General features: G+C 36.1%; 2 protein-coding genes across 4 annotated transcripts; both read right to left on the reverse strand.

The window, feature by feature from the left end:
* On the reverse strand, positions 1-25197 carry LOC122294156 (uncharacterized protein At2g27730, mitochondrial). Of its 3 annotated transcripts, none has more exons than XM_043102655.1 (5): positions 25040-25197; positions 20438-20557; positions 18967-19005; positions 18478-18704; positions 1-46 (listed from the first exon to the last, which is right to left on the reverse strand). In XM_043102655.1, exons 2-4 carry the CDS (start codon positions 20537-20539, stop codon positions 18495-18497), a joined length of 351 nt encoding a protein of 116 aa, XP_042958589.1. In that variant the 5' UTR covers positions 20540-20557; positions 25040-25197; the 3' UTR covers positions 1-46; positions 18478-18494. The 3 variants fall into 3 exon arrangements, with proteins under 3 accessions (XP_042958589.1, XP_042958590.1, XP_042958588.1); XM_043102656.1 differs by having other exon boundaries at positions 12-28; XM_043102654.1 differs by lacking the exon at positions 1-46 and having other exon boundaries at positions 18357-18704.
* On the reverse strand, positions 2145-8718 carry LOC122294155 (N-carbamoylputrescine amidase-like). Its single transcript, XM_043102653.1, has 9 exons — positions 8493-8718; positions 6379-6427; positions 4134-4225; positions 3821-3972; positions 3681-3727; positions 3552-3585; positions 3018-3184; positions 2608-2704; positions 2145-2489 (listed from the first exon to the last, which is right to left on the reverse strand). The coding sequence occupies exons 1-9, from the start codon at positions 8576-8578 to the stop codon at positions 2314-2316; spliced, it is 900 nt and encodes a 299-aa protein (XP_042958587.1). The 5' UTR covers positions 8579-8718; the 3' UTR covers positions 2145-2313.
* Positions 25198-26918: the final 1721 nt, after the last annotated feature.

Genomic DNA, 26918 nt, shown 5'->3' on the forward strand with positions numbered 1-26918 from the left:
AACCCATGATCCTACTCTCTCTCTCTCTCTCTCTCTCTCTCTCTCTCTACCATCAAAAAAGCCCATCACCTTTTTCCTCTTTTTTCTTTTCTCACAAGAATCCTACAAAGATATACCACCAAAACAGCCAAGTCATGGCTGCCTGTGGAAGCCTCCACCACATCTTTGAAAACCAATTGCAGGAAAATCCAACACTGCTTGAATCCCTCTCTTCATGGAACCAGATTAAACCTGTTCAAACCAATGTTCAAAGGCAATCTTCCACCGAGATCTTCGGTGAACTTCATTTCAATGACAATTCTTTAGCATCCCCCCCATCATCTTATTCGACAGATTTAGCCCCACAATCTGAGGCCGAAACGTTCAGTGCCTATGATATTGGTGGTGGTGCAGCTTACACGGATGAGGGCAAGAGCCTGTCAAGGGACTCTTTCTGTGCAGGCTCCTCCTCTTCCTCCTCCTCGACAACCAAGTACAAATGTCATCATAAAAGTAGTGATAGCTTCTCGTCGATGAGCTCCGACAGCCTGCAGCTGTGTACTGAGGGTCTTGGGTTTGAAAGTTCCGATGATGTTGAGGACATGAGGAGTGAGATGAGCGAAGATTGGCAAAACCAAGAGGAGAAAATCAGCACGAAGAAGAATCATTTGCCATGTGAGATTCAAGGTGGTGGTGAATTCAGGAGATCGAAGATTAGTGTGGGAGCATTCCCTCCTCCGATTTCTTGTATCAGCAGAAGTGGGAAGCCTCAGGTTTGCTTCAAATCTTACAGGCAAGACGGCAGGTTTGTTCTCAAGGAGATACGAATTCCCACCCACGAGTTTTTGCATGCATGTAGAGAAGATGGGCGCCTCAAGTTGCATTTTGTTCAGCCAAATGATGAGATTCTAGAAGAAGAAGACGAGGAGGAGGAGGAGGATGAAGACGAAGCAGATGGGGAAGAAGAAAATGAAGACAACGAATACATAGATGGGAAGGAAGACGATGATGGTGTAAGCAATGGAAGAAAAGAGGAAAAATGAGACAGTAGGCAAAACGTGACGTCTGTGACAACTTTCGTGATAGGTACGAAGCCCTCCTGAAGCTTCGTGGCCTTGCCAGTTGGATTTTCCACTTCTGACTTTCTTCCCAAATTCGCAAATAAATAGTGGAACCAGAAGATGAATCCGGCGTTGAGTCTTTTGGAGAGAATTAAAATTCTCCTTTCTTCTGTCTAATCTTAATCTTAATCTTTGCTTCTACCGCTAGATGTTATTTTTTTCTAAGTAGTGCTAGATGTTCTTAAGAGCTAACTCAGATGTTTAAAAGCACATTAAAATTTTTCAGGTATAAATTTTGTCCATCCGTTTTGCATCTCGCAATCACTGCCCGCCCACTGACCATAGTAGATGATGAAGATTCTAACATTTCAGGCTACATTAATCATGCACTAAAAACTTAAAAATTCTGGCAATTTATACCCAGATCATGGTGCCTAGCTCACAGTTCATCATGAACCTTTTATCCGTACTATTTCCAAGTTTTCCAATGTAATAATTCCAACTCCGTGAAGCGGATCCCCTTCTTTTGCATGGATTCATTCGGAGAATGAAAAAAAAACGCGTAAAAAGTATAAAGAACTTCCTAAGCGAAGGAGACTAGACAGCAACAAAGACACCCTCTTGAATAAGATTCCGAACATGAAGGGAGTGTATGTTTAAGTACGTTTTGTAGCATCCAGGATATGAAATGCCTGCAGCAGTGTCATTGGAGCAAAGCAGAGAGGATTTTAAGAGAGAATAAGATCTTCTGGAGATGCTTTGAGCACATCATAGAAAGATTTGAACTGACCACATGGATTTACATGCCCAGACATTATTATGTCCCAATTCTTTGGAAGATTACTAAAGTTACACTTTTCTTGAACATAGAGCGATATGGATTCACGGAAGCCATACATGCACATAGCTGACACAATGAATCCATTTCTTTCAACGCATGAATCCATATCTCAGGATATTAATTACTTTGCTGAAGGAGTTGCGCTACATATCCAATGGCCAAATACAAAACTGCAAAGAAGAACTTGTTTGGGGCGCAATACCTTAGTTTATATGGTATATGGTAAGAGATCAAATATAACCAATATATGTACACAGCAAAAATGACATTTATCTAACTGATTTAAGTGACTTTCATCTGATATTATTTATCTAACTGTTCATGTCCAACCTGCCCACAAAGCCGGATCTTTGGAGAATAATATATTACTGAAAGTAGTTAAAAATCGGTTTTATTTGTTACCTCAATAAGAAGGTAGTAACAGGGGTGGTATCACAATTTAGGATTGTCGCCATCTAAGGTCAGAAGCACCTTGTATAAATCTGGACGCCGGTCACGAAATATTCCCCAACTATGTCTCTTGGACTTGATTTTATCCAGATCAAATTCTGCAACAAGAACGGCTTCCTCTTTATCATCAGCAGCTACGACAATTTCTCCAGTAGGCCCTGCATTCAAATTTCAGAATATATCAATTCGTATGGGATACAAATTCATGCAATAGATCCAGATACTTGAAGGTACTCCTGACTTTGCTAATGTTAATGGATAAACAAATGGGAGTACCTGCTATAAAAGAATTCCCATAGAATCTGATCTCACTTTTTCCATGCTCTGTCTCAATTAACTCCTTTCCTATGCGATTTGAAGCTACTAGAGGTACCTGAATTGGTCCAACCTATATTAGTTCTCCTTGTGTTTAAAGTGTCTCAGTAACAAACACCACATCGTTGGGAACTGTAGTTCACAAATTCAATCGAGTCCTTGACAGAGATCAACAAAAAGGTCACAAGAATGCCATATGCTTTAAACACATCACAACTCTTTAAATTTATTATTTTATGGTCATTTCTTAGATTATTTAAGGTTACTTGAACAAGGAAAAAATAAATTAATTAAAAAAGGATTGGAACCTAGGCCAACCTTTGACCAACTAAAGTACTTTAGTTGATAATTTACGAGCCTAAAGAATTTACCACATTTGCCCCTGCATGCCCTTGCATCACCCGCTTCCAGTGATCACGGGAATCAAGTCCTTCATCTTGAGGTTCAGAACCAATGGCAGTAGGATAAAACAATATTTCTGCACCCTGAAGAACCATAACTCTGGCTGCCTCTGGAAACCACTGATCCCAACAGATTGCTGACATAAAATATGCAGTAGTAGTAGTCTTAGCTTTTTCCTATGCTCAATTCCATTGCGGATTTTTTTATTTTTATTTTTAAAGTAATCTCAATTCAGTCGCAGATGCAATTATTGATTAGAAAAAATTGCTATATTTGCTGTTAACATAGGTATAATACACATCTGAAGCCCACGGTTAAAAATACTACTAAGGTATACCATCTCTGCACTGCATAAATGGTAGATGAAAAAACTAAAAGCATGCCGTGGAAAGGAAAAAAATACTTGGAACATATAAGATTAACGTACTTAAAACTTCTTACCAATTCCAATATTTGCAAACTTAGTCGGAACATATAAGATTAATGTACTTAAAACTTCTTACCAATTCCAATATTTGCAAACTTAGTCTGGAATACCTGTTAATATAAGTTTCATTAATTATCAAAATGGCCACCAAATGAATCTACCAAGGCAGTATTACATATCAATGGAGCATACAGTAAGCACCAACCTTAAAGCCAGTGTCACCAGGATTAAAGTAGAATTTTTCTTGGTAGCCTGTAGGAGAAAATTATTATACTGTTATTCTATACATATTTATATATATATATATATGATTCAAGAAAATGAATAATCCTGCACCTTATATACCTGGTCCATCTGGAATATGGGACTTTCTATAAAGTCCAAGATCTGTCCCATCAGCGTCAATAATGGCTACTGAATTATAATGAGCATTATTAGCCTCTTCAAAGAAGCTAACCGGTATCACCACCCCCAACTCTTTTGCAAGTTTCTGCATCCTACACGGCATGCACAAATATATATAAAAGAAGTTCAACTGCACGAAGTTGGGATCAAGGCATCGAGAGTGGAGGCAAAATAACACATTGCCCATTGGATCCAGTGTAAGAGCATTCACCGGTAAAAAAAAGATAACAGAAGCAATTTTCTAATAATTTACCTCAGGATTGTTGGGTGACCCTTATAGGGCTTAGCTCGCTGAAAGAAATCCTCCCTTTGTGCCTGACAGAAGTAGTACCCCTCAAAAAGTTCCTGAAACAGCATACAGTGAAGAATAAAGCTCATACTCATGCCAAAATTGAGTCGCCCACCTCAAACTGAGTGTATCTAGAGAAAGTTCCCCACCTCAAACTGAATGAATTGTTTCAAATTTTGATTAAAAATACTTTAATAATGGAAATGCATGTTTCCCAAAAAACCCACTAACAGACAAGTTGCTCGTTATTTGATTGTGCTGCTCACCACTCAACCAACTTAATGGTCCTTGCAAACTCAGCCCATTCAATTTTGTTGTAAGATGATGGGACTTGGGTTTTGGGGAGAGAGAGCTAAGATTTCAATAGAGTTAAAATAGGTTGGTGTTTGGTTTTGTCTGGAATTTGAGCGCGAGAAGAATAGTTGACTTTCACAAAGGTTCGGCCTTTTGTTTCCAGTTTCGAATTGTTAGTCCTTGTTTGGTCTCTGTTTGCTTGATGGGAAGGGTGACAAAAACAACAGAAAAATGGAACAAAGGTGCAGTTTGAGTTTTTATGGTGTTTAGTTGTTGATTACAGGAATAATTTTAGCCTGGCATGAGGAAATGTTTGGCTCTTTTTTATTGAGTTCAGTTTTAGTTGTTTTGAAAAATTTGGGATATAATGGTTATGTTCTATTAAGTTTTTATTTCACTTTTGATTGATTCTTTGATTGCTATAATAGAACTTTGTGAATCCAAAGTCTTTTTTTCTCTTCTAATTGGTTTCAATGCTTTTGAATAAGTATCCTTATGATTGTGTTTTGGGTTTGTAAGTCATGTATTCAATGAAGAAAGAGAATGGCAAATTTACTTTGTAGACAATTCAACTGATCACTTTCAATGTTTCTGTTGTTTGTAGTTCATATATCTATTTGTTCCTCTATATCTCTTGTTCAAACACAAAAGTATCTCAAAGGTTCTGGTGTGTTTTCAAATGGAAGTTCATATATTATTGTTAATTTCTTTGTCCATCCCCAGCCAAAATTGTAACGAGTTTATTGATAATATATAGTAAAGCAAATTTTGGTTGCAGAAGTATTTCAGAGTTTTGGGACTAAAATATTTAAAGGTAACTTCTGCATGATAATCAGCTAGAAAAGCAACATTACAAGCACAATAACATTTCACTTTTAGTTTGATGAACATCATTTGGGCTTTTTCAGCCTTGTAAATTGGATCTCTCTATATCAAGAGCCAAATAATCATTTATTTTGAATCCAAAAATGCTAATAGAAATCAAGTTATTATTGTTGGCTCCTTCTCATCTTGTTGATGAATCATTTGGGTTTATGGGACTGGGATCAAATTAGGCTTGAAAGCAATTAGAGACAAAACCTGAAACAGGGAGAAGGCTAATGGGTGGGCATTTCATTTGTATGCCAATTGGTCTGTGAAGTAAGGCAGTTTTTCTCTGATTAGAATGTGACAACAGCTTTGAGGATGCGTATAAGTACTTTTATTTGAAAAAATGGAAACATGATGAAGATTGAAGTGTTTACATACTTCTTTTGCCCGTCTCATTCACCTCTCTGTTTATGTCATAGATTAAATGACTTAGAAGTTAGTAGTTTGGTTTCTCTACATCTGACATAGACATTCACTTTCAAACGTAGGGTTTCATTTTCAAATAACTAGTCTTCTTTGCTTGTCCTCATGGTTGTAATGAAAATAATAACAGATATCTTATTCTTTTGCAGGTAGGTTGAGATGAGCGCATCATTTCATGCACATGATGAAGAAGAAAGCTACTAGTTTGCAAAGAACATTTTGATGAATAGCTTCAATTTGTTTTTTATTAAAAAAAACTGTATTTTTCTGACTCCATCAAGCCATACATTCCTTAGACATGCAGCATGACTGAATTGGAGCATTTTAATAGTATTTTTAAACTGACTCCAAGGTCCTCTAATCTCATAAATATACAGATATTTTTAAATTGTGACAGTCTCAAAAACGATATAGCGTTTTGATGTTCAGGAACAAAATATATTTGCATGAACCATAGAGCCATCATAAGAACAAAGAAACAGAAATAATGCTTTTTACAAGTAAAGAAACAGAAATAATTGTATCATTCTGAAGATGTGTAAAATACTACTTTCTTAAAATGAATGTTTTTAAGGAGATGTACACTACAAGAGCAGGATATCACAAGTTCAAGTGCACATGCCTGTATAAGAATGATGTTCGCACCCTTTCCATGAGCAGCTCTAACCAGTCTGCATAAAAAGAAAGCTCCTCAAGTTATAAAAAAAATGAAGCATGAGGGCATTGCAAAAGTATATAGTTCCAAAAACCAAGAACACGGCATGAAGAAACTAATGGCATAACATCAATCAAGCTACTAAGAACTTCTCAAATAAATATTAGTTAAGATACAAAAAAAGTATTGAGGTTGGCGTCTAAAATACCGAATCATTAAAGTTGGAGCCTGAAAGGCTGAATCATCCAGTGATACATAGTTTTTTCGCTCTCTATTTTACATTGACATTTGGTCACATCAAAACTACTTGGTGCAACCAAGAAGAAGCTATCTTGACATTAAGACAAAATAATAAGAGTACCCTCCATTTCAACAATAATCAAGTCCACATAGTCAAAACCGTCACAATTTGATGCAAGAAATTAACTTAAATCAACTGGAGCAGCAAAAAGAATGAAAAGGAAAAAAATAAACCGGAGTACAATGTTTTGTTTTTGTTTTTTTTATAAGTAATAAACTTTATTGAAACGAATGAAAACTAGGCAGAGCCCATGTACACAGGAAGAATACAAGATGGGACACCTAATTACATTCTAGAAAGCTGAAAAGAAAATAAAAACTCATTAACGCTCACTCCCTTCAATACAATAGCAGAAAACCACTGGAAAAGAGAAGACACAAAGAAATTCCAGATATCCCCACTGCTCTTTCCCTGTTGTTAAAACATATGTCATTCCTTTCTGTCCATAAACACCACAATAAGCACAATGGTATCATCCTCCATGCCGCATCCAGTTGAGAGCTATTGTGATTTCTGTTCCAGCATGCTAAAACTTCCACCACCCTCTTAGGCATAACCCAACTCAGCCCAGCTCTACAAAGAATACCCACCCGTAACTCCCTAGCCACCTCACAATGAAGAAAAAGATGATGAATCGATTCACCATCCTTCTTACACATGAAGCACCACTCCATAATAATTAAACCGCACTTTCTCAGATTATCAATCGTTAAAATCTTCCCTAGTGCAGCAGTCCAAATAAAAAAGGCAACTTTAGACGGCACATAAACCTTCCAAATGCTCTTCCACGGAAAGAAAACATGCTATTGGGTAGGCAACACCTTATAAAATGACTTCACAGAAAATTTATTACTCCCCAAGTGTTTCCACAACAAACAATCTCTCCCATATGGACCTATCTTAACAGAATACAAGAAGCTCAGAAAATCTGCAATCTCATCAAGTTCCCAATCCTGGGCATTTCTAGTGTGTATAACATTCCAATATACAGCCCCATCGACACGACACAGCACCTCTGAAACAGCAACCAGCTGGTTAACCAAGCTGAACACTACCGGAAACACAGCATTAAGAGGTCTCTCACAACACCACTCATCAAACCAGAAACGATTCTATCACCAGCTCCAACCTCAAACTTAATGTGTTTTTTCAAAAAAGTTCCACCCCTTTCTAATATTTTTCCAAAGGCAAACACCATAAGACCCCTACCCTCCTTAGAACACCATCTCCCCCACTCACACCGATATGTCCGATCAATCTCCTCTCTCCAAAAAGAATCTCCTTCCTTTTGATACCTCCACAACCACTTTCCCAGCAGTGCCTTATTAAAAAAGTTCAAATCTCCCACCCCCAAGCCACCATTCACAATCGGACAAATCACCCTTTGCCAATTCACAAGATGAAATTCATGCTCCTTTGCCATGTACACAGGAATACAACGCTTTGTGAGAAAGTAAATATCAATAATACAGAACTAAGAACCCCAAAAGCTGGTCTGGTCCATAGGCTACATCAAATTCAGACCCTTTTATTAACTTGAGAAATAAAATTTGCAGCAGTACACAGGGAGTTCAAATCGTACTTACAAACACAACAATATAAAATAATGAAGCAAGTGAATAGAACAAGAGAATGGAATAGATATACGGTGCTCGAGAAAAGGGTGTGAACTTGATTGGTTTGTAAGTAAACAGCAAGTTTAACAAGCAACTTGTGCTTCTAATATGTATTTACTTCAAAATGGATAAAGAAGCAAAAATAAAGAAATAAGAAGAGAGACCTTTCGGCGTTGGCGACATTTGAGGAGACTTCATCAGTGCAAGCGAACTGCAAAGCTGAGACTACCACTCTCCTTCCCTTCTCCATAACTTTTCTCTCACTTTCACCTTTTCTCCTCTTCAGAGTCGGCTGAAATACTGCGGATTGTGCGCAGACCCCTAGTCGTGTTTGGATGCTCTATCTTTTTGGTGTCTGACTTCTTTCGTCGGCATTGTCATAGGCTTAAGGCCATATATAAACTTTGATGAAAGTATATACTTTTCGTAAATGTAAGATCTCTCTAGTCGAAATAATAATATAATATTATTTTTTTAATAATTAAATTTTTAATATATTTTTTCATATTTTACCATTACACTAATCATATATTTATTAATAATTTAATTTGATACTTAAATTATTATTTTCTAACTAAATTTTTTCCTCAACTTAATTAATCTTAATTAATACTTAAACCCTAGTGGCACTAATCTGAAATCCATTTAATAATCGTAATCTAATAATCACAATCCACCTGAACTACCATGATCCATCACAAATAAAACTTGACAAGAAATCTGGATAAATCACATTTAAGAAAAATTCACACTAAAATATCATGAGAAAAAATCACACTAAAGAAATAACACGCAATCTAACTAACAAAACCAAAACACAATCTCAACTCAAGCTGGAAAATTACACCTCAACCCACACCCAACATCCTCTCGGCCTTCCCCTCAGCCATCGTAGCCAAAAAGAACCCCTCCCTTCCAGTTTCAGAAACCCCCCAGCAACTTCAGAATCTCACCGGCAGGCATGGCAACCCCACATTCAGGTCTCCTTCACCACGATGCCAATGCCAGCCAACCACCATGAACCAACCAAGAACATGACAACACCTCTGTTATACCAACCCAAAAATAGAGTAGCAAGTCTTAGCCATGCCTAGATCTGCCACATCATCTCCTCCATGCTGCAACCACGTGACGACTTCTCCTTTAGCCCTAGCCTTAGAACAGTGTCACAGCTATGGGAAAATGCCACCATGAGCTATCGAACACCAAAAGATCCCCACGCACGGCAATTCTCTTTAGGGAGCCAAGAAATTGAAGCGGTTCGACCACCACCTTGCCGAAAACCATCGAGAAAGTCATAGAAAGTGTTGCTGGATCACATCCCGTCACCCTCACACCACCTTGGTAAGCCATGCCCAATTCTGCTACCACGCACTAAAGCCGCCTTCATTGATCTCAATCCAACCACCTAGAACGACAGTCGCATGGTGCCCCCTCTCTTCCACAGTAAGAGTGATGCCCAACATCCTTCTTTTCTTTTGCTCATGTCTATTTCCTCAAGAAAGCAAGAGAAAGTGAGAGAAAAGGAGAGAGAAAACACGTGGAGAGGAAAATAAAATGAAAAAGGAAAAGGAAAATAGCCGTTGTCGGGAATAAATTAGAATAAAAATATATATTTTAGGTGAACTGTAGCACGCCAAATATGAAGGAACCTTAAGTTTTACTATAGCTGAAAGTTTCTAATATATCCCTTTTGCTAATCCAATGTAGCTGCATTTAGAAGAAATAAGTTATATTTTTCATTTAGTTGGACTTTTGATGAAGCCGGTGCCAATACTCTAAAACGAGACCCCAAGTCAAACTGGGACGGTAGGATTAAAAGAATTTGAGAAAAGTTGAATTGTTTCCCACTTAGCATCAACGTGTTGCCAAGATGCTACTTATCATTATCGCATCATACATCAATATATGATTTTTTTTATTTGTATCCTTTTATCTAAACATGCATATTTACTCATAGTAAACATGTGTATTTAAATAAAAAGATAAAAATAACAAATCACGTACTCATATGTGGCGTGGAGGATGATTAGTAGAATTTTTTTAATCCCTAGGCAATCTCATAATTAACGGAATATTTGTCAACTGTACATCAAAAAAAGAAATAAAAAAATTAATTGGCTGAATAGTGACTATATCAATGTTCTTATAATTGACCGTTGTAATCGTGGCATGATCTTCGGAGGTGATAATCTTGGCATGATCTCCATTTGTGATAGATTGTAGTTGTCAACAAATTTTGTGGTGTTGACATCCCCCCTCAAGTTCAACAGAAGTGACCATACGTTGAGCCTGTCATACAAAGGAGAGAATGTGGTAGTAACAAGCGGTTTAGTAAGAACATCTACAGGCTGCTTTTTTCCATAAATTAACTGGACGTCAATTCGACGATATGAGACTTGTTCACATACAAAGTGAAAGTCAACAGCAACACATTTAGTTTGAGAGTGAAAAATTAGACTGACGAACAAATATGTGGTGCAAATATTATCACACCATAGGATTGGCAATTGAGGAAGAAAGATACCCAATTCCTTGAGAAGTCCTTGAAACAAAATAAGTTCAGCAATTAAATCTGTCAAAACTTTATATTTTGCCTAAGTGCTAGAATGAGAAATAGTTTGTTGTTTCTTAAAACCCTAAGATATCAGATTGTTGCCAAAATAAATGAGATATTCGCTTGTAGAGCAACGATTATCAAGATTGTTAATGACGTGTTTCGTACACTTTTGGGCTAGACTCTTAGAAGTTCAGGTCTTCTGTTCCTGTGGCTTGTGATAACAAAGAAGAGATTAGGAAAGGTGGCCCTGGGATGGCTCGAGTACCCTCCGATACCTAAGTCAGTAATAGCTTACTAAGCAGTGGGGAAACAAGGAGATAGTGAGTGCCAGTGTTTTAGCAAAAAGATTTGATTAGAGAGAAAGTTGATCTCTTTACCTAAAGGTCGAGAGATCCTATCTTCAATCCAGCAATTCACTAAACATTACAGATAGAGATATAGAAAGTGTCAAGTCAAGCATCAAACTAACAGGGGGAAATTTCCTTAGGACAATCCAACAAAACTAGTTACATTGACATTCTCTTTCCTTAAATTGCATTTTACACCTTCTAACAGACACGAAACAGATGAAAATTCATTTTTATTAGAAGTTGGACCAATAATACATATTTAGGGCAGAGCAGAACCTCAGGCCCTACTACCAAAGGATAATATCCGCCGAGCCTTGATACAATCAAACGAGGATTCATACAGCATTCCTACGAAAGAAAAGAGATTATGAAATTCGGGATTCCGAGTTAGGGACGAGCGAAGGAAGACATATATACCCCTTAATAGAATGCAAGCCATAGCCTCTCCAAACAATTATACCCTGCGGCCTGGGGGGAATGAAAGTCCTCTTAGAGCTCCCTTCACCATACCGTCTTTAATGCAGCATGGCCCTCTAGGATTCGTCATTAATACAGCGTGATTGTCTGGTGAACTCATTTAATGCGGCGTGATCTCTTGCTGCTGCTTTGAGTCCAGTCCCTTCCTCCGGCCTAACTTCCCGTGCTTCTCCTATAACTTCACATCTGGGCTCAGATAGTTATACCCGATTTACATGTGTCATGGGTTCTTCCTGAACTATTGGGAGGCTCTTGCAGGTTTGGGCTTGGCCGTCTAGAATATGGAGAACATGCCTGACATTGGACTTGGGTTGGCCTTCGTGGGCCTCAGAGGATAACCAGCTTAGTTTGCATTGGAGAATGCTTGTAGAAAGTATGAGGAATTTTGAGAGATGTGGAGCCCATGTGAAGATATGAACTTGAGATAACGAAAAATTGGCTTGACAGCAATCCAATGATTTACGGTTGGCTAGTGCATATATTGGCAAACACAGTTGACTACAAAAGAGAGATATGGAAGAGTGAGAAGAATAAATTGTAAGGCCCCAACAGTGCTCCTATTGAGTGTAGGATCCAAAAAATGATCACTATTAAACTTGGACAATGAATGAGCAAATGACATGGGAGTGAATGCGAGCTTAGCATTCAATATATTAATCTTCTAAAAAAGATCTGATATGTAATGGGTTTGAATGAGGTAAAGACCATCAGACCGAGGAGTACTTTCCATGCCTAGGAAAAAATTAAGTGGTCTAAGGTCTTTTATTGGTAGCCCAACCCGAAGTTGTTGTAATAGAAAATCAAGTGCAAATTGTGAGAACTCGTGAGAACAATATCATCAACGTAAATGGGTAAGAAAATCTCAACCGCAGCAATTGAAAAAATGAAGAGTGAACTATCTACCTTTGAAGTTGTGAAACAAGCTCAAGCAAGAGTTGACTAAGACATGAGAACTAGGTACGGGGAGCTTGCTTAAGCCCATAGATAGCTTTATTGAGTTTGCATACGGGATGGGGTATTAAGGATGTAGAAATCCCTTTGGTTGAACCATAAACACAGATTTTGTAAGGTCACCATGGAGGAACGTATTTTATACGTCTAATTGTCGTAGTGGCCACCCATGAGTGACAGCAAGTGTAAGCGCTAGGTGGATGGTTTGACATTTGACAACTGGACTATAGGTCTCCATAAAGTCTAGCCTCGGCTGTTGAGTGTAACCTTGGGCCATCAAGCATGCCTTATGTCATTCAAACGTCCCATTTGTCTTTCTCATTGAGACAAAATATCTATTTGAACCAACTATATTCATGGAGGGATGATATAGGATAAACGTTCAGTTTGATTGTGTAATAGTGCATCAAACTCCATATTCATGGCATTTTTCCAAACTAGATTCTTGGAGGCTGCAATGAACAATGTAGGTTCAGATTGTGAAGACTCACTGGAGAGAAGCATTGCATGAGGAGGGCATAGAATTGAGCCATCCTTGTAGACATGAGGTTGGATGATATTCTCTCATAATCAAGTGTGCATAGAGTGAACAGAATGAGCAGGAGATGTAGAGACAAATAGCTCAAGAGATTTCTATGCAGACGGTAAAGACTGAGTTGGAGTTGTATCAAGACAAGGTATAGATGAAGGCTCAATAGTCTGTTGTGGTGAAGATAAAATATCTACTGGCTCACAAGGTGTGCTAACAAGTTGCAAATTGCTAGTTAAGCACATGGGAGAAGACTCAACAATTAGTGGGCTAATGTGCTGGTGCGTGATGGCAAATTGTGAACCAAGTGAAGTTGCATGTGATGAAAGAATGGGGACCTGCAAAAGTGAAGGTAAATGTATGTGGCACGCATGGTCTAAAGTCTTAGTAATAAGCTGGGTGGAGTGGTCTTTAAGAAAAGAAAAACGATTTTCATCAAGCCAAACATCTCAAGAGATATAGATGCGAATAGTGGGATGTTGGAGACTCTTATAGCCCTTGTGTGACTAATTGTAGCCCAGGAAAACACAAAACTAAGAATGAAAGTCCATTTTGTGATAGTTAAATGGACGCAAATTTGGCCAACAAGAACATCCAAAAACCTTGAGAAATTTCTTATCGAGCTTCATATTGAACAAACACTAAAGAGGATATTTATTTTGAAGTATGGGTGATGGAAGATAATTGATGAGCAAACGGGTTGATTGAAAAGCTTCAATCCAATATTGTTTGGATAAACCATAGTGGGCCATAAGAGAAAGTCCAGTTACAACAATATGTCTATGTTCTCATTCAACCATATGTTGAGACGCCAATATCCTCCTCCCTAATCAGTCTGAATACTTTTTATTTTTCACCCAAGTTGATGCTCAACCAACTTTTGAAATTCATAAAATACTTTCTCAATGCCTGATTTTTGGGTAATGGGAAACAGCCAAGAAAACTTGCTATAATCATCAACAAAAATAACATAATAATAAGAACCATCCTTCGAAGTCACAAGGGATGGTGCCCATACATCTGGAAATATTAGATCTAAAACATGAGAAGATCTAGAATGAGACAAAGAAAATGGAAGTATGTGACTTTCTGCTTGTTGACAAGAGTCACAAACTAAAGACGCTTTATTGCTTGTGGTGGGAAGGTGATTGGAATACAAAATATGTTAAACCATGGAAAGAGAGGGATGTCCAAGTCTGTAGTGCCAAGTTTCAAATGAGGCTTGCTCCCCAAGAAATGTAGTCTTATGCATGGACTTTGTGGACTGAGAGAAAAGGTCATCTTTAGTTGGTATGTAAAGGAGAACTTTCCTTGTAACTAGATCCTTCACACATAAAAAATTAAGATGAAATTCAAATAATAGCTTATTATCTGGAGTAAATTTACTGACAGAAATTAAATTTTTTTGGATAAAGGAAAAAGTAAAAGTTTTCATAAGAACAAAGATTTTGAAAAATAAAATAAATGAGCTGAATCGGTATGACATATAGGCAAACCTGCCCAATTGCTTACGCAAATTTGATTATTTCCCACATACTCATCAACAGCATATTGAGGTTGCCAACATCAAAGGTAAGTGTTAGGATACCATGTTTGATCTTGTGGAGTGGAGTTGGAAGTCATGAAAGCTTCAATTTGATTTGGTTGATATTCTTGATAAGTAAAATCAAATCTATGATAGCACTTTAAGGCGGTGTGACTCAGTTTGTGACACACTTGGCAAGTTAGGCATGATCTGTTTGAGTTTCCAAGGCCACATCCTCGACCTCGAGATTGAGATAATGTAGAAGAGTAATGCAAGAATTATGACCCAAAGAATCTGAGTTGTTTTGAGGTCCCCTTTGTAACAATCACGATTATTAGAACTCCTAGACACAGTAATGACAGAGGCACAAGGAAGGTCCAATGTTGGTTGTTGTTGTACTGGATGCAACTCATAATTAAGTAGATAACCATAGACTTCTTAGATGGTCATGGCATCAATTTGGGTTGTCTATGAGGTGGTCCAAGAATCATGTTATAATCTAAATCCCGCAATAACATAATAGACCAATTCATAGTCAGATAAAGGCTATCCAATGGTAACAAAAGTATTTGTGAAGGACTTCATTTTTTGGAAGAACTCAGCAATAGAGAGATTTCCTTTCTTGAGAGAGACAAAGTTATAATGAAGTGTAATAACTACTCCAACGTTGGCCAAACTTCGCTAGAGGTATGAAGTCCTACCACTTGGGCAAGAACATCATTCGAGAGTGTTGAAATAAGAGCTGAAAGTAAGAGTTGATCTTGTTGATGTCATTAGGCATATTCGAGATTAGAGATAAGTAGAGGGGTACTATCATCATCAGAATAATTGGTGCCCATTGGTGGCGGTGGAGTGCGAGAGCCATCTACGAAATTAAAAAGCTACTAATCTTTGAGACAGGGAAGAAATTGAGCTCTCCATGAGAGATGATTCTCACGTGTACGTTTAAGGGTGATAAGATGAGTAATATTAGTGAGTGGGGCAATGGAAGGGTTGAGGCTTGCAAAAGTATTTGTATTGGAGGAAGAAGCCATGGATAAAATAAATTGTTGGAAGGAAAAAAACACTAGACGACAGTGGTCGAGGATAGCTCAAATACGATAAAGGAATTTGAGAAAAACTGAATTGTTTCCCACTGACCATGAACGTGTACAAGCACTACTCTATATACATTAGTCATAAATGTAATCCCATAATTAGTGAGATAATTTTCAGTTGTATATTAGAAAGGAAAAATAGAAAAACTAGTTGGCTTGACTATGTTAATTTCCTTGTAATAAATATTTTTACCATACACTCTTGTCAAAAAGTCAAAGCATCAGCTTTTTCATCATGACTAAAAAGATAAATGCTACTATCGACCCATATTTATCGCTCACTTTGTCTCATTGATATGGCATAACCACTTGGTGCTATGTGATTTATTGGAAAACAATAAAAATATCTATATTCAAAACAAAATGGCATCCTAAAACACAAAATGAGAAAGATTAAAATCCTAAATTCCCTCTATCCCTTTTATGTTTGTGTTTCAATTTTTTTTTTTAATAAGCAACATAGCACCAAGCGATAGTGTCACATCAATGAGGCAAAGTGATCGGTATAATTAGGAAAAAGTGATCAATATAACTAGGGCCAATATAGTCCCCGCGTGATACTGTCTTTAATTGCCAGCTAATATTTTATTGTATGCCACACGTGTGTAGCCACCAATATACTTGTGATGCAAATAACTTCTATGTTTGTTTGATAATACTTGAGGCCACAGTGAGAAGGTTTTGCTCATGTATACTTCAAGTGGTTATGAGTTAGTATAAATGAGATCCGCCAGTGTTTTGCATCTATCCATGTATGTAGTTAGTTCATCTATGGCCTTTTTCTTTTTTTTTTTCTTTTTTTTTTTTCGCTTCTGTTTGGGGTTGGAAAATAATTGTTTTCATGTTTGGTGTCCATGTAAAAAAACATATATAACTGGTAAAACCTTAGGTTAGGTCACAACAAGAAATTTTTTTGGGGTTTGTTTTTCTTCTATTCTAGGCTAAAAAAAATTGTGGTTGGGTTGAAAAACTTTGGCCATATTTGAGATGGTTTTGTGCCCAACACATCTCGTTTTGTCTGAGTTTTAGTAGAGGTGTACAACTTTCAGTCCGGACTGGACCAAAAACTATACCAGTCAATTTCAATTCCACAAATTGTAGATCCAATAAATTCGGTTTGGTCTCGAGATCTATAAATTTTGGATCGAATTGGACCAGACTGAACTATATATATATTTAAAATATTTTTAATAATTTAATATATTATTTTTATATAGTAATTATATAAGTTAATGATGTAATTTTTATCTAATTTAGTATTATTAACCATATAAAATATTAAATAATATATGCTATCAATTAATAATAAATCATAAATCATGTGATAATTTATATCATTATATGCAAATAATTAATACATTATACATTCATACATACTCTACTATTTACACTTAATTAAAGTAATTAGATAATTTTTTTTTAAATACCTAAGTTGCAAGTGAGCATAAAATCTATGTACAATGAAATTATTTGATATTCATTAACCATATATAAAACGTATGACATTATTAATAATTATGCATACTAAAAAATAAAGTTTAAGTTAGTAAGTAGTAACTATCAACATCATAAATATAATTATAATTAAATATTTTTAAATGAGTTATTTACATAATCTATATTAATAATTTACTTAATTTTAATTTTAGTAATTTAAATATTTTATTATTAATTTATTTGCAAAAAAGATGAAACAAAATAATTAGGTTGAACCAAACGGACCAAGAAGGGCTTATAGCTACGGGTCTAGTCCTATTCCTAGGGTTTTCGATTCAGAAAAATGATTAATTGAAAGTTTCGATCCATCACCTCCCGAACCGGACCAAACCGATTTATACCCTAGGTTTTTTGTTGAAAAAAACAAAACCATGTGTTTTGCATCAGTCCATGTACGTTTAATTAGTTTAGGGTTGTTTTTGCTTCAAATTTGGGTTGAGAAAAACTTTGTTCGCCTATTGCTGCCCATGTGTATGGTTAGAGGAAACATTTTGTCCATTGTATGAGACGGCTTTCTGTTCAATGAGATTTTTGTTGATAAATCATGTTTGGTTAGTAAAGCAAACATCAAATATTGATAAAGAGTAGTGGTATTTGAACGCATTTACACCACAAATCATCTACATAACACAATTCGATGTATTATATAAAGGCCTCCAAATAACACTACTCTTTACCAATATATTGGGAAATATGGTGGGAAGCAGATTTGTTTTAAAATGCTCTCTTCAGCCTTTGCTTGGAAGAGATGAAACGCAGTGAGAAGCAGATTATTTTTAAAGGGTGAATTTATCGGATGCTAAAGTGATTTTGTCATGTTTTATAACTTTACCCCCTTTCTTTTGCTTTGCAGGCAGCCCTTTGTTGAACTTGGTGGTCATGAATCCTTACAATGATGGTCACCCCCACGTCATTGATTTGAGAAGATAACATATATTCCAGAATAGGGGTAAGGGAAACCCGTTGCCAAACTAGCTGAAAAATTATGAAGGAACGTGAAACAAACACGATAATAAACCGATGTAACAAATGATACAGAGAATGGAGCATAGTGAAGTTGATGAATTTTATTTAACTGAAACAAAAGAAGATTTAGAAAGTAAATGTAAAATACTTCTTCCTCTGTCAACTCTTTTGACTGTTCATATTAAAAGCACATTAACCTCTCTCTCTCTCTCTCTCAGTCCTGGACTTCGGGCTTCTTTTCACTACCTTTGAGGTACCATCCAACAGAAGCAAGAACAGTGATAGTTCCAGCTAAAACTGCATAGTTCCGGTACTTGTCATTCGATACTCCAGATGTTGAGGAGGAGGAGGAAGAACTGGTTGGTTTGGCATCAGTGACTGATCCTCCTGAACTTGTGGCAGGTTTTTCTCCTGGTTTTGGGCCCTGAGAATATTCAACTCATCAGGAATTACTACTACATCCAAGGATAACTGTGCAAGGATCTCATCCAACAAAAAGTTCCAATCGAGAGAATAAATACATGTTTAGTACCACAATCCTTGAGTCAAAACGGAAAATTTAATGAAGTTTTGGAACAGCATCTCAGAGTGCAAGCAATACACGGTAAACCAAATGGCTCGTAGCTAATGAGTCGATGAATGTCTACCAAGACAGACAAAAAGAAAAAAAAGTAATCTCCTCGTACCTTCCTTGCAAGCTTCTCCAGCTTCTCTTGCTCAAGTTTCTACACCATTACACAAGATCTATTAAAAAAGTGACACAAAAGCACTACAGGCATTATTAATAAGCAGAGATTGTCCATTGCAATCATTAGATATATTCAGATACCTCATGTAAGAAAATGTCAAAGCATTATTTAATTTATTTATACATGCACCCATTGAATTTTGAATTCACAATCTCACCCTGCATTTGACTTATAATCGGAGGAGTGCCTTTTGAGCTACAGCTCATTGGCATAGACAAAGAATTGTACCAAGGGTCCATCACCAAGATGCCACTGAAAAGTTCCAGCGGGAGACATGACATGTGTTGGTCAAAAGTTCAACATTCTCTAACTCGTGCAATGGTTTTAGATTGTGAATATTATACAGACAAAAAGAAATAATTTAACCTGACCCCATATTCAAATTTGGATGATTTTAGATTTTTTTTTTTTTCATGCTCTATATGACGCAATAGCATGTGTTCAAATTTTTTAGTACAGATAATGAAGGCCAGCTCAAGTACAGATAATATTATACAAGTATTATCAATACTCTTTGATCATCAAGTCTATATCTCTGAGCTCCATAACTGTAATGAGACATCAATTTTTAATTTCTTATAGACGTAAAAAAATAACTATCTTCCCCTGCATGCTGGACCTCTGATTTCAAAGTTTGAAGCTAGTAATATTTACTGATGATAGCTTTAATATCTCTGTGCTTGAAACTAGCAATATTTGCCATCTCCCCTTGCATACTGGACCTGTTATTTCTTGACAACTTTACGAGAAAGTAACAATTTGCACCCCTAAATTATCAGTTTTCCAATTTGCATCCTAAACTACCTAAGTTGCTAATTGGTACCCCAAACTACCAAATTTTGACAATTTACACCCTTGGTTAAGATATAAGTGTTAAGATCAATAAAAAAATAGAACAAGTGGCTTAGTCTAATATATAATATATATATATATAGAGAGAGAGAGAGAGAGAGAGAGAGTCTCTTCTAGACAAAACTTCAAATTTCTAACAGACCCCGTTATATATTCTAAATTGCCCCTGGTCTGAACCAATTGTCCACACAGGGTTCAGCTGGAATCCTCAACCATGATCAATTGCCCACTTCTTTTTCTGGGTTTAATAACCCAAGACATCCTCACCAGACAATGATCCTTACGAAGGCATCCAACAAGAAAGGCGAATCCCACATATATATATACACATTCTAGACCTTGGGCTTGGGTAATCTGAGATATTCGAATAAAAATATTCAAATTATTAAGATAATAGCATCTGGGAGGCAAAATAAAAGTGAATATCAATATACGATGAAATCAGAAAGAAAATACTTAATCTGACAAAAAAAAAAAATCCATGTCTCGCAGCGCCAAGGCATCAAAAAAATGCCAAAAGGAAAAGCACGAGAAAATATGGGACTTTGAAAATTACCTTAATGTAAACATTTTCTGCAGCTTTTTCCTCCTCACTAAGAATTTTTCCACCACTAGAAAACCTCCGAGATACAAATCTTGCAGCCATCCTCATCGCCATTGCAATTTGAATATTTTCCTATAAATGAGATAATGGGTGATAAATTAAAGACAGAACTTCATTTGGAGAATCATGCGATACAAGAAAACCAGAGTCTAGTAAATCTACCAGTCTAGCAAATCTTTCTCTATTGTTGCACAATTGTGATTAAACAGCACATTTGACTTTTATTACTTGTGAAAGTTTTAGCATTATGATCACAACATATTCAACATAAACAATGCAACTTTCAATATTACATCAACTTACAGCCAAAATTCATTAGGCCAAAAAAATGGTAATGAGAAACATAATCACCCTCATTGTGTCCAACATATACTATTCAAACAAGAAGTCCGATGGTCTACAGGTCATCTTTCTTCCCAAGTCACAGCATGCTTAATTGAGAACAAGATGACAACGAAGCTTTTGATATTAGTGTCACTTTTTTTCTTTTCTTTTTTATGTACTTTTGGATACAATAGAGGCTCACCAAACCCATAGGGGACAAACAAGAATTAAGTATCTCCTCAACCTTTTTTTTAAATCGGTAAACAAAAACTTCATTGATAACCAGAACATGCAAGATCTCAAGTACACGGAAGATATACAAGAGCCGTCCTGTATGCACGAGAATCTGGTGATACAAGAAATCTCTCCTTAACTTAAACCCTCCACATTGGGTAAAGGGACGGGTTAGATGATTAGAATTAACCCCTCGAAGTTGGCTCAAGTGGTAAAGGCATTGGTCTTGGTGGAATACCCCCTCCAAGTCTAAGATTCAAATCCTATTAGATGCAAACAATTTCTAAAGGCCATCAGACTAGGGAAACTATTCCTTGAATTACTCAAGGTGCACTTGCGGGAAATTCCTTGCCGAAGGCTTATGCACCCCGGGATAAGTCGGAACTTTGTTCTTTAAGGAAAAAAATATAAATATATTATTAGAATTTCAGGTCTATTAATCTACAAGCTAAGCCAGCTAACACCCGCAACCATAGTTACTTTAATAGGTAATACACTTTATCCTCTCAAAAACAAGACCACTAACTACCATAGTTATTTTAAGATCTAGCCCTAAGATAGTTTTAGGAATGCTCAATGGCTTGTTATTTGAAAACTGTTGATCATGGTTTTCCAAGGGCATTTAGGCGATGCTCAGCTTGTAGATTAATATGCTCAGCCACTTATCAAAAAAAAAAAAAAAAAACAGATTACTATGCTCAGCTTGCCAAATAAGAGATTGGGCGATGCTAATCTATGTACCGCTGTGGAGACTTTCTTTGATTTTATCTTTTATCAAAGACTTATGGATACTTCCTTAGTGGAGCTTTTGCACGGTCTTACAAATGGGATTCAACATCTTTTCTAAGACTCGAGTTTCTCAATGGAACTAAAAAACAATAGAGTTTAAGCTCCTTTTGCTTACTTTCCCAACGGATGGCTGCTGGCCATCTGCATGTGTCCCAAAGTGACATCTATTTTTTGGTAATGGGTATACTCGAGAAAAATTTGGAATTCAACCTCTCTAGGGTCATGGACTTCTTTTTTGTTTTGGATCCCTTTTCTACATTCAATTATTTATTGAGCCTAGCATGGAATCACCGTCATTACAACCATTTTGGTGTAGAATAGATAGATTTCAAGTTTCCTCCATTTAGGAGGCATATCATCCATGTTTGAGTCAAAAGACGATTCCTTGACTTTGCTTAGACCACTTTCCCCTTATTTTAGCTTGTAGATCTATTCATGGTGGCAGAAGAACTATGCATGTTCTACCACTTTCAAGAAATCTTGTCAAGTAAGCTTGCAACTTTTGCTCTTTAACATGTGTTAAATAAGTAAGAGATTTATGTGTTGAAGAGAAGATGAGGAAAAACCAACCAAGGCATGACTTGGAGCAGGTTATATTAATAGAGATGTGTTGGAGGGAGAAGTCAAGGGCTATATGGTTAGGAGAAGTTGAAAAATTTTCCATTGCGAACAAATCTAGGAGAAACAACTATTTCTTTGATAAGTAATATAGGAGAAACAATTATATTGAGTTGATGCTAGTTGATGACTCAGTTTTTACTGATCAAGAAGTGATTAGAAGTCATACCATGCACCTCAGTGATAAATTGTTTACTATGCCGCTTGGGGACCCTGGCTTGAGGGAATATCTTTCGATTCCATTGAGGGGAGCCAAAAAGGTCATTTGGCTTGAGAGGCTTTTTGAGAAGATGGTAGTACATAAAGCAGCAAAAGCTTTGAATAGTGAAAAGGCCCTTGGCTAGAATGGTTTCTCGATGGCTTTCTTTCCAGTATGATGTGATGTGATGTGATTGGAAAAGATATCATACGAGTGTATCATGATCTTCATAGCAGTTGCAATTTTTTTTTAAAAAAAAATAAAGAAAGAAAAAGAAAGAAAGAAGAAGCCTAGATGCTACCTTCATTGCTCTTACACCAAAAGAAAAATACGGGGCTGTACACCTTAGAGATTGCAAGTCTAAAAGCTTAGTGAGTGGGGTTAAGTTCTTACTACAGGTTGTGTCCGGTGAGAGAAAGATCATCTTGAAGCCACAACATACCTTTATTAGCCCATTGGAAAATTTATACAAGGAAGCTCATCCACAAAATATCTTTATTATTCCATTACAAGGAACTCATGAACTTCTTTGTGGATGAACGTCCTTGATACAAGGAAGGTATTTTGTGGAAGTTCATTACAAGGAACAATATCCAATTTGAGGTGGGATTTGAATCTAGGATCAGATTCTAGCATCATTTGTGGTGTGTTCATGGGATGCTTACAGAAGTTTTCCATGATTTGTACCTTGTTACTCTTGCTTTTGCCACAAACAATTTCGAGATTTTTCTAGAAATTAGCACAAAGGAATAAAAAAATTTATCAGAGTGAATGAAGATTGGGAGGTTGGAGTTTTTAGTGAAGTTTTTAATCTGTTGTATTCCACTAGATTGGGAAGAGGAATGCTTAATCTTCATCATTTCTCTAATATATTTATTCCTTACGTTATCAAAAAGACAAGCATTTCCTTGGAAGAGTATTGATAGAAAAAAGGTCCCATTGAGAGTTGCATTTTACGCCTAACAAACTCGTTAGGAAAAGATTCTTACCATGGGAATTTAAGAGACAATTGAGTAATTGATTGATGTTGTGTAAAAGAAGTGGAAAGTTTGTTGATCATCTTTTATTTCATTGTGAGACTGCAAGTGCATTGGAGCCACTTCTTTAATCAGTTTGGAGTGGCTTGGGTGAATCCCAGAAGAATTCAGCATCTTTTATATTCCTAGAGGAGGTTAAGATGTTTCGTTGTTGGAGTGAACTCAACTCATCTTAAACCAATTATTGATGGGACCCACTATTTTTTCAACTTTCCATAAAAAAAATTAAACTCATCTCAACCTACTTCATACATTCAAACACATATCTCAACCTATTTACATTCAAACATATCTCAATGAGACCTACAAAATACTACTATTTACAAATCACCTAAAATTACCTTAGCATCCAAACGCAACCTAGGTAGCACGCAAATCAAAATGGTGTAGACATGGTTCCTATTTGCCTCATTTGGTGTATGTAGAAGAAAGGAACAATAAAATCTTTTGAGGACCACAAACGGACACTGGATGAGCTCAAAATGTTTTAATATTAATAGAATTTTTCCTTTGGGCCACTTCTATAGACTCTTAATGGGATAAACTTTTATGATCTTCTTCTATCTTTTTCTCCTAGATAGTCAGGTGCTTGCTGCACCTTTTCTGATTTTTTATAAAGATTTTTTTTTATCTGGAGTACTTATGCAAGTACCTTCCTTTGTTTCAAAAGAGCGTCATCATTTCTAAATAACTGAAAATACTTTGTTTCAAGAGAGCACCTTTTTATTTAAAAAAAAAAAAAAACTACATAAATAAAGCATTAATGACTTTTGGCAAAAACTAGAGACATTTTTCCTTCTACCATTTCCAATAAATATGTTTCTTCAAAGTATATACTCAAGATAAAACTAATAAATATCATAGATTTACCGAAAAAGATCACTTTTTAATAAGTATATTTTACCCGAAGAGATTATAATAAAATAAGCACCCAAATAAGCAGGAAAAGTTCCTGAAAAAGGATTGGAAGTCATGTCCTGCAACAAACGGAACCTCGTGTGACCGTGTCAAGGATTGGTGCTTTATTCCCAGCACTCTTCTCCTTCCTAAAATAAAACAACCCCTCACCCAACCCCAAATTGCACACCCAAAATTTGAGGTAGTTAGCAACATTCAAAGCACACTAAAAATGAACGCTAATTTCAAAAATTACATCACCGTTCACTTCTCAAGACATGCATATAAAATGGAAGAGATCAGAATATTAGAATGACGAGCAAGATTGATTATTGAGTATCCGACCGTCCATGGATTTCCAGCAAAGAATATTCAAGGAAAATGTATCTAAAAATAGACTAAAATGTAGACAACATAGCAGCAACCAGAAAACTTAAAGAAATCTAGAAACCCTACCAAGCGATTGCCGATTCAAGTGGAGAGAGCGAGAGCGCCTGAAAAGAAAGCAATGTGCTTGGCGTGTAGGTATATCGGTTAGGGATTATAAATGGTCCCTGGGAACGAGTTTTCGGAACGAAGCTCTCTAATCACCGTCTGATCTTAAGAAAATAATTTAGCCGTTGATGTCTTAAAGCAATCGTGCCCTCAGTTCATATATCCATTTATGTCCAACAGAATTTTAATATATATTCTACGTTAAGTTTTACAAAAATAAATTCTACATTGAGATTTTTTAAAAGAATTATATTACATATAATTATTTTTATATATTATTTATATATTTTATTAATGTAATTGCTCAAAACAATTACTTTATATTAAAAAAATAATACAGCCAATTACATCAATAAAATACATAAAAAAATACGTAAAAATGACTATACATAAAATTTTTATTTTTAAAATAACTTTACAGAATTAAAAATTTGTTTGAATAAAATGTTAAGATATTTTTTTAAAGAATTATTTTGGTTTTTATATTCTTTTAAGAGAATTGGAAATTTGTTTTGGTGTTTAAAAAACTAAATTGAATTTTTTTTTTAAAACCAAATATAAAAGTAATTTTTTATTCATTTGCGCATCAAGCTTTAAAAGCCATCAATGATTTTCATCTCAAACTACAATCTTTTAATTATTTTCCACCAAAATTAAAATGAAGGTTTTTAAGAATATTTGTGTAACACTCCGTCACTCTAAGCTTGTAATATTAGAAGAACCAGATGCTACTAACCTTAAAACATTTCATTCTTGCACCACGAATAAAAGTTCCACACATTTATAAAGTAAAACAGAGTATTTGTTAAAATTGATAGTTCTCAAAATAACATTGCTTGGAAGCACTTGTTAATAAAAATAAAAATGTCACGTGTAACAATTTTGTTAAAATTGTAATCATGAAAATCATAAAATTCTTTCTCGGTGCCTCAAGCCTCATTGTTGTTGTCATCCCATTGGACAATATCCTCACCCGTAGTATCATTGTAGAATTCCTCACTTGGGATTAGAAAAATATAAAAATAACTAAAATAAGTCAAATATAAACTAGGTCATTCTCCATCATATATTTGGAGGAGTTTTCTGTCAGCTAGAGAACTTCTTAAAGTAGGTGCTGTCTGGAGGATGAGAAATGGATGGAGTATATCCATTTGGAGTCAAACCCGGGTTCCTCAAGTTCCTTCTTTCAAAGTTCATTCTCTCATCAGAATTTTTGGTGAAACTTCCAAAGTTAGTAAACTTATAGTGGAGGAGTGGCATTGTTGGGATCATAAGTTGATTTTTGAGGTATTTAATAGGTCTGAAGCTATTAATATTTGTAGTATTCCTCTGAGCAGTAAGAGGATGGAAGATAAACTCATATGGGGGTACAGGCTGTACACTACGGATGGCAGATTTTCAGTCAAAAGTACTTATCACTTGGGTGTGACTACGACAAAAGAAAGGCTGGCTGCTCCTTCAACATCTCATGATAAGGGTGATTTTTGGAAGAGTTTGTGGACTCTTAAGTGATAGGTTCGACGAAGCAGTTCCTGTGGAGGGCTATGAAGAACCTTCTCCCTACAAAGCAGAACCTTTTTAAGAGAAATGTGTTGAAAGATTAACTATGTCCTATATGAAGTAAGGAACCAGAAACTATACAACATGTGTTATGGACATGCCCTGCAACTAGTGATGTTTGGGCTGAGAGGACCAGCTTGCTTAAGAAGTGGACCTGTGTAGATGTTGAATTTTCTTAATAATGGGAGGAACTGCAGCAGTATTCCAAGAAGGAACAGTTGGAGGAGATTGCAGTTATTTGTAGGAGATTGTGGATAAGAATGAATAGATTTGTCTTTGA

The sequence above is a fragment of the Carya illinoinensis genome, chromosome 14 (assembly GCF_018687715.1).
Source record: "Carya illinoinensis cultivar Pawnee chromosome 14, C.illinoinensisPawnee_v1, whole genome shotgun sequence".
NCBI classification, from domain to species: Eukaryota; Viridiplantae; Streptophyta; class Magnoliopsida; order Fagales; family Juglandaceae; genus Carya; species Carya illinoinensis.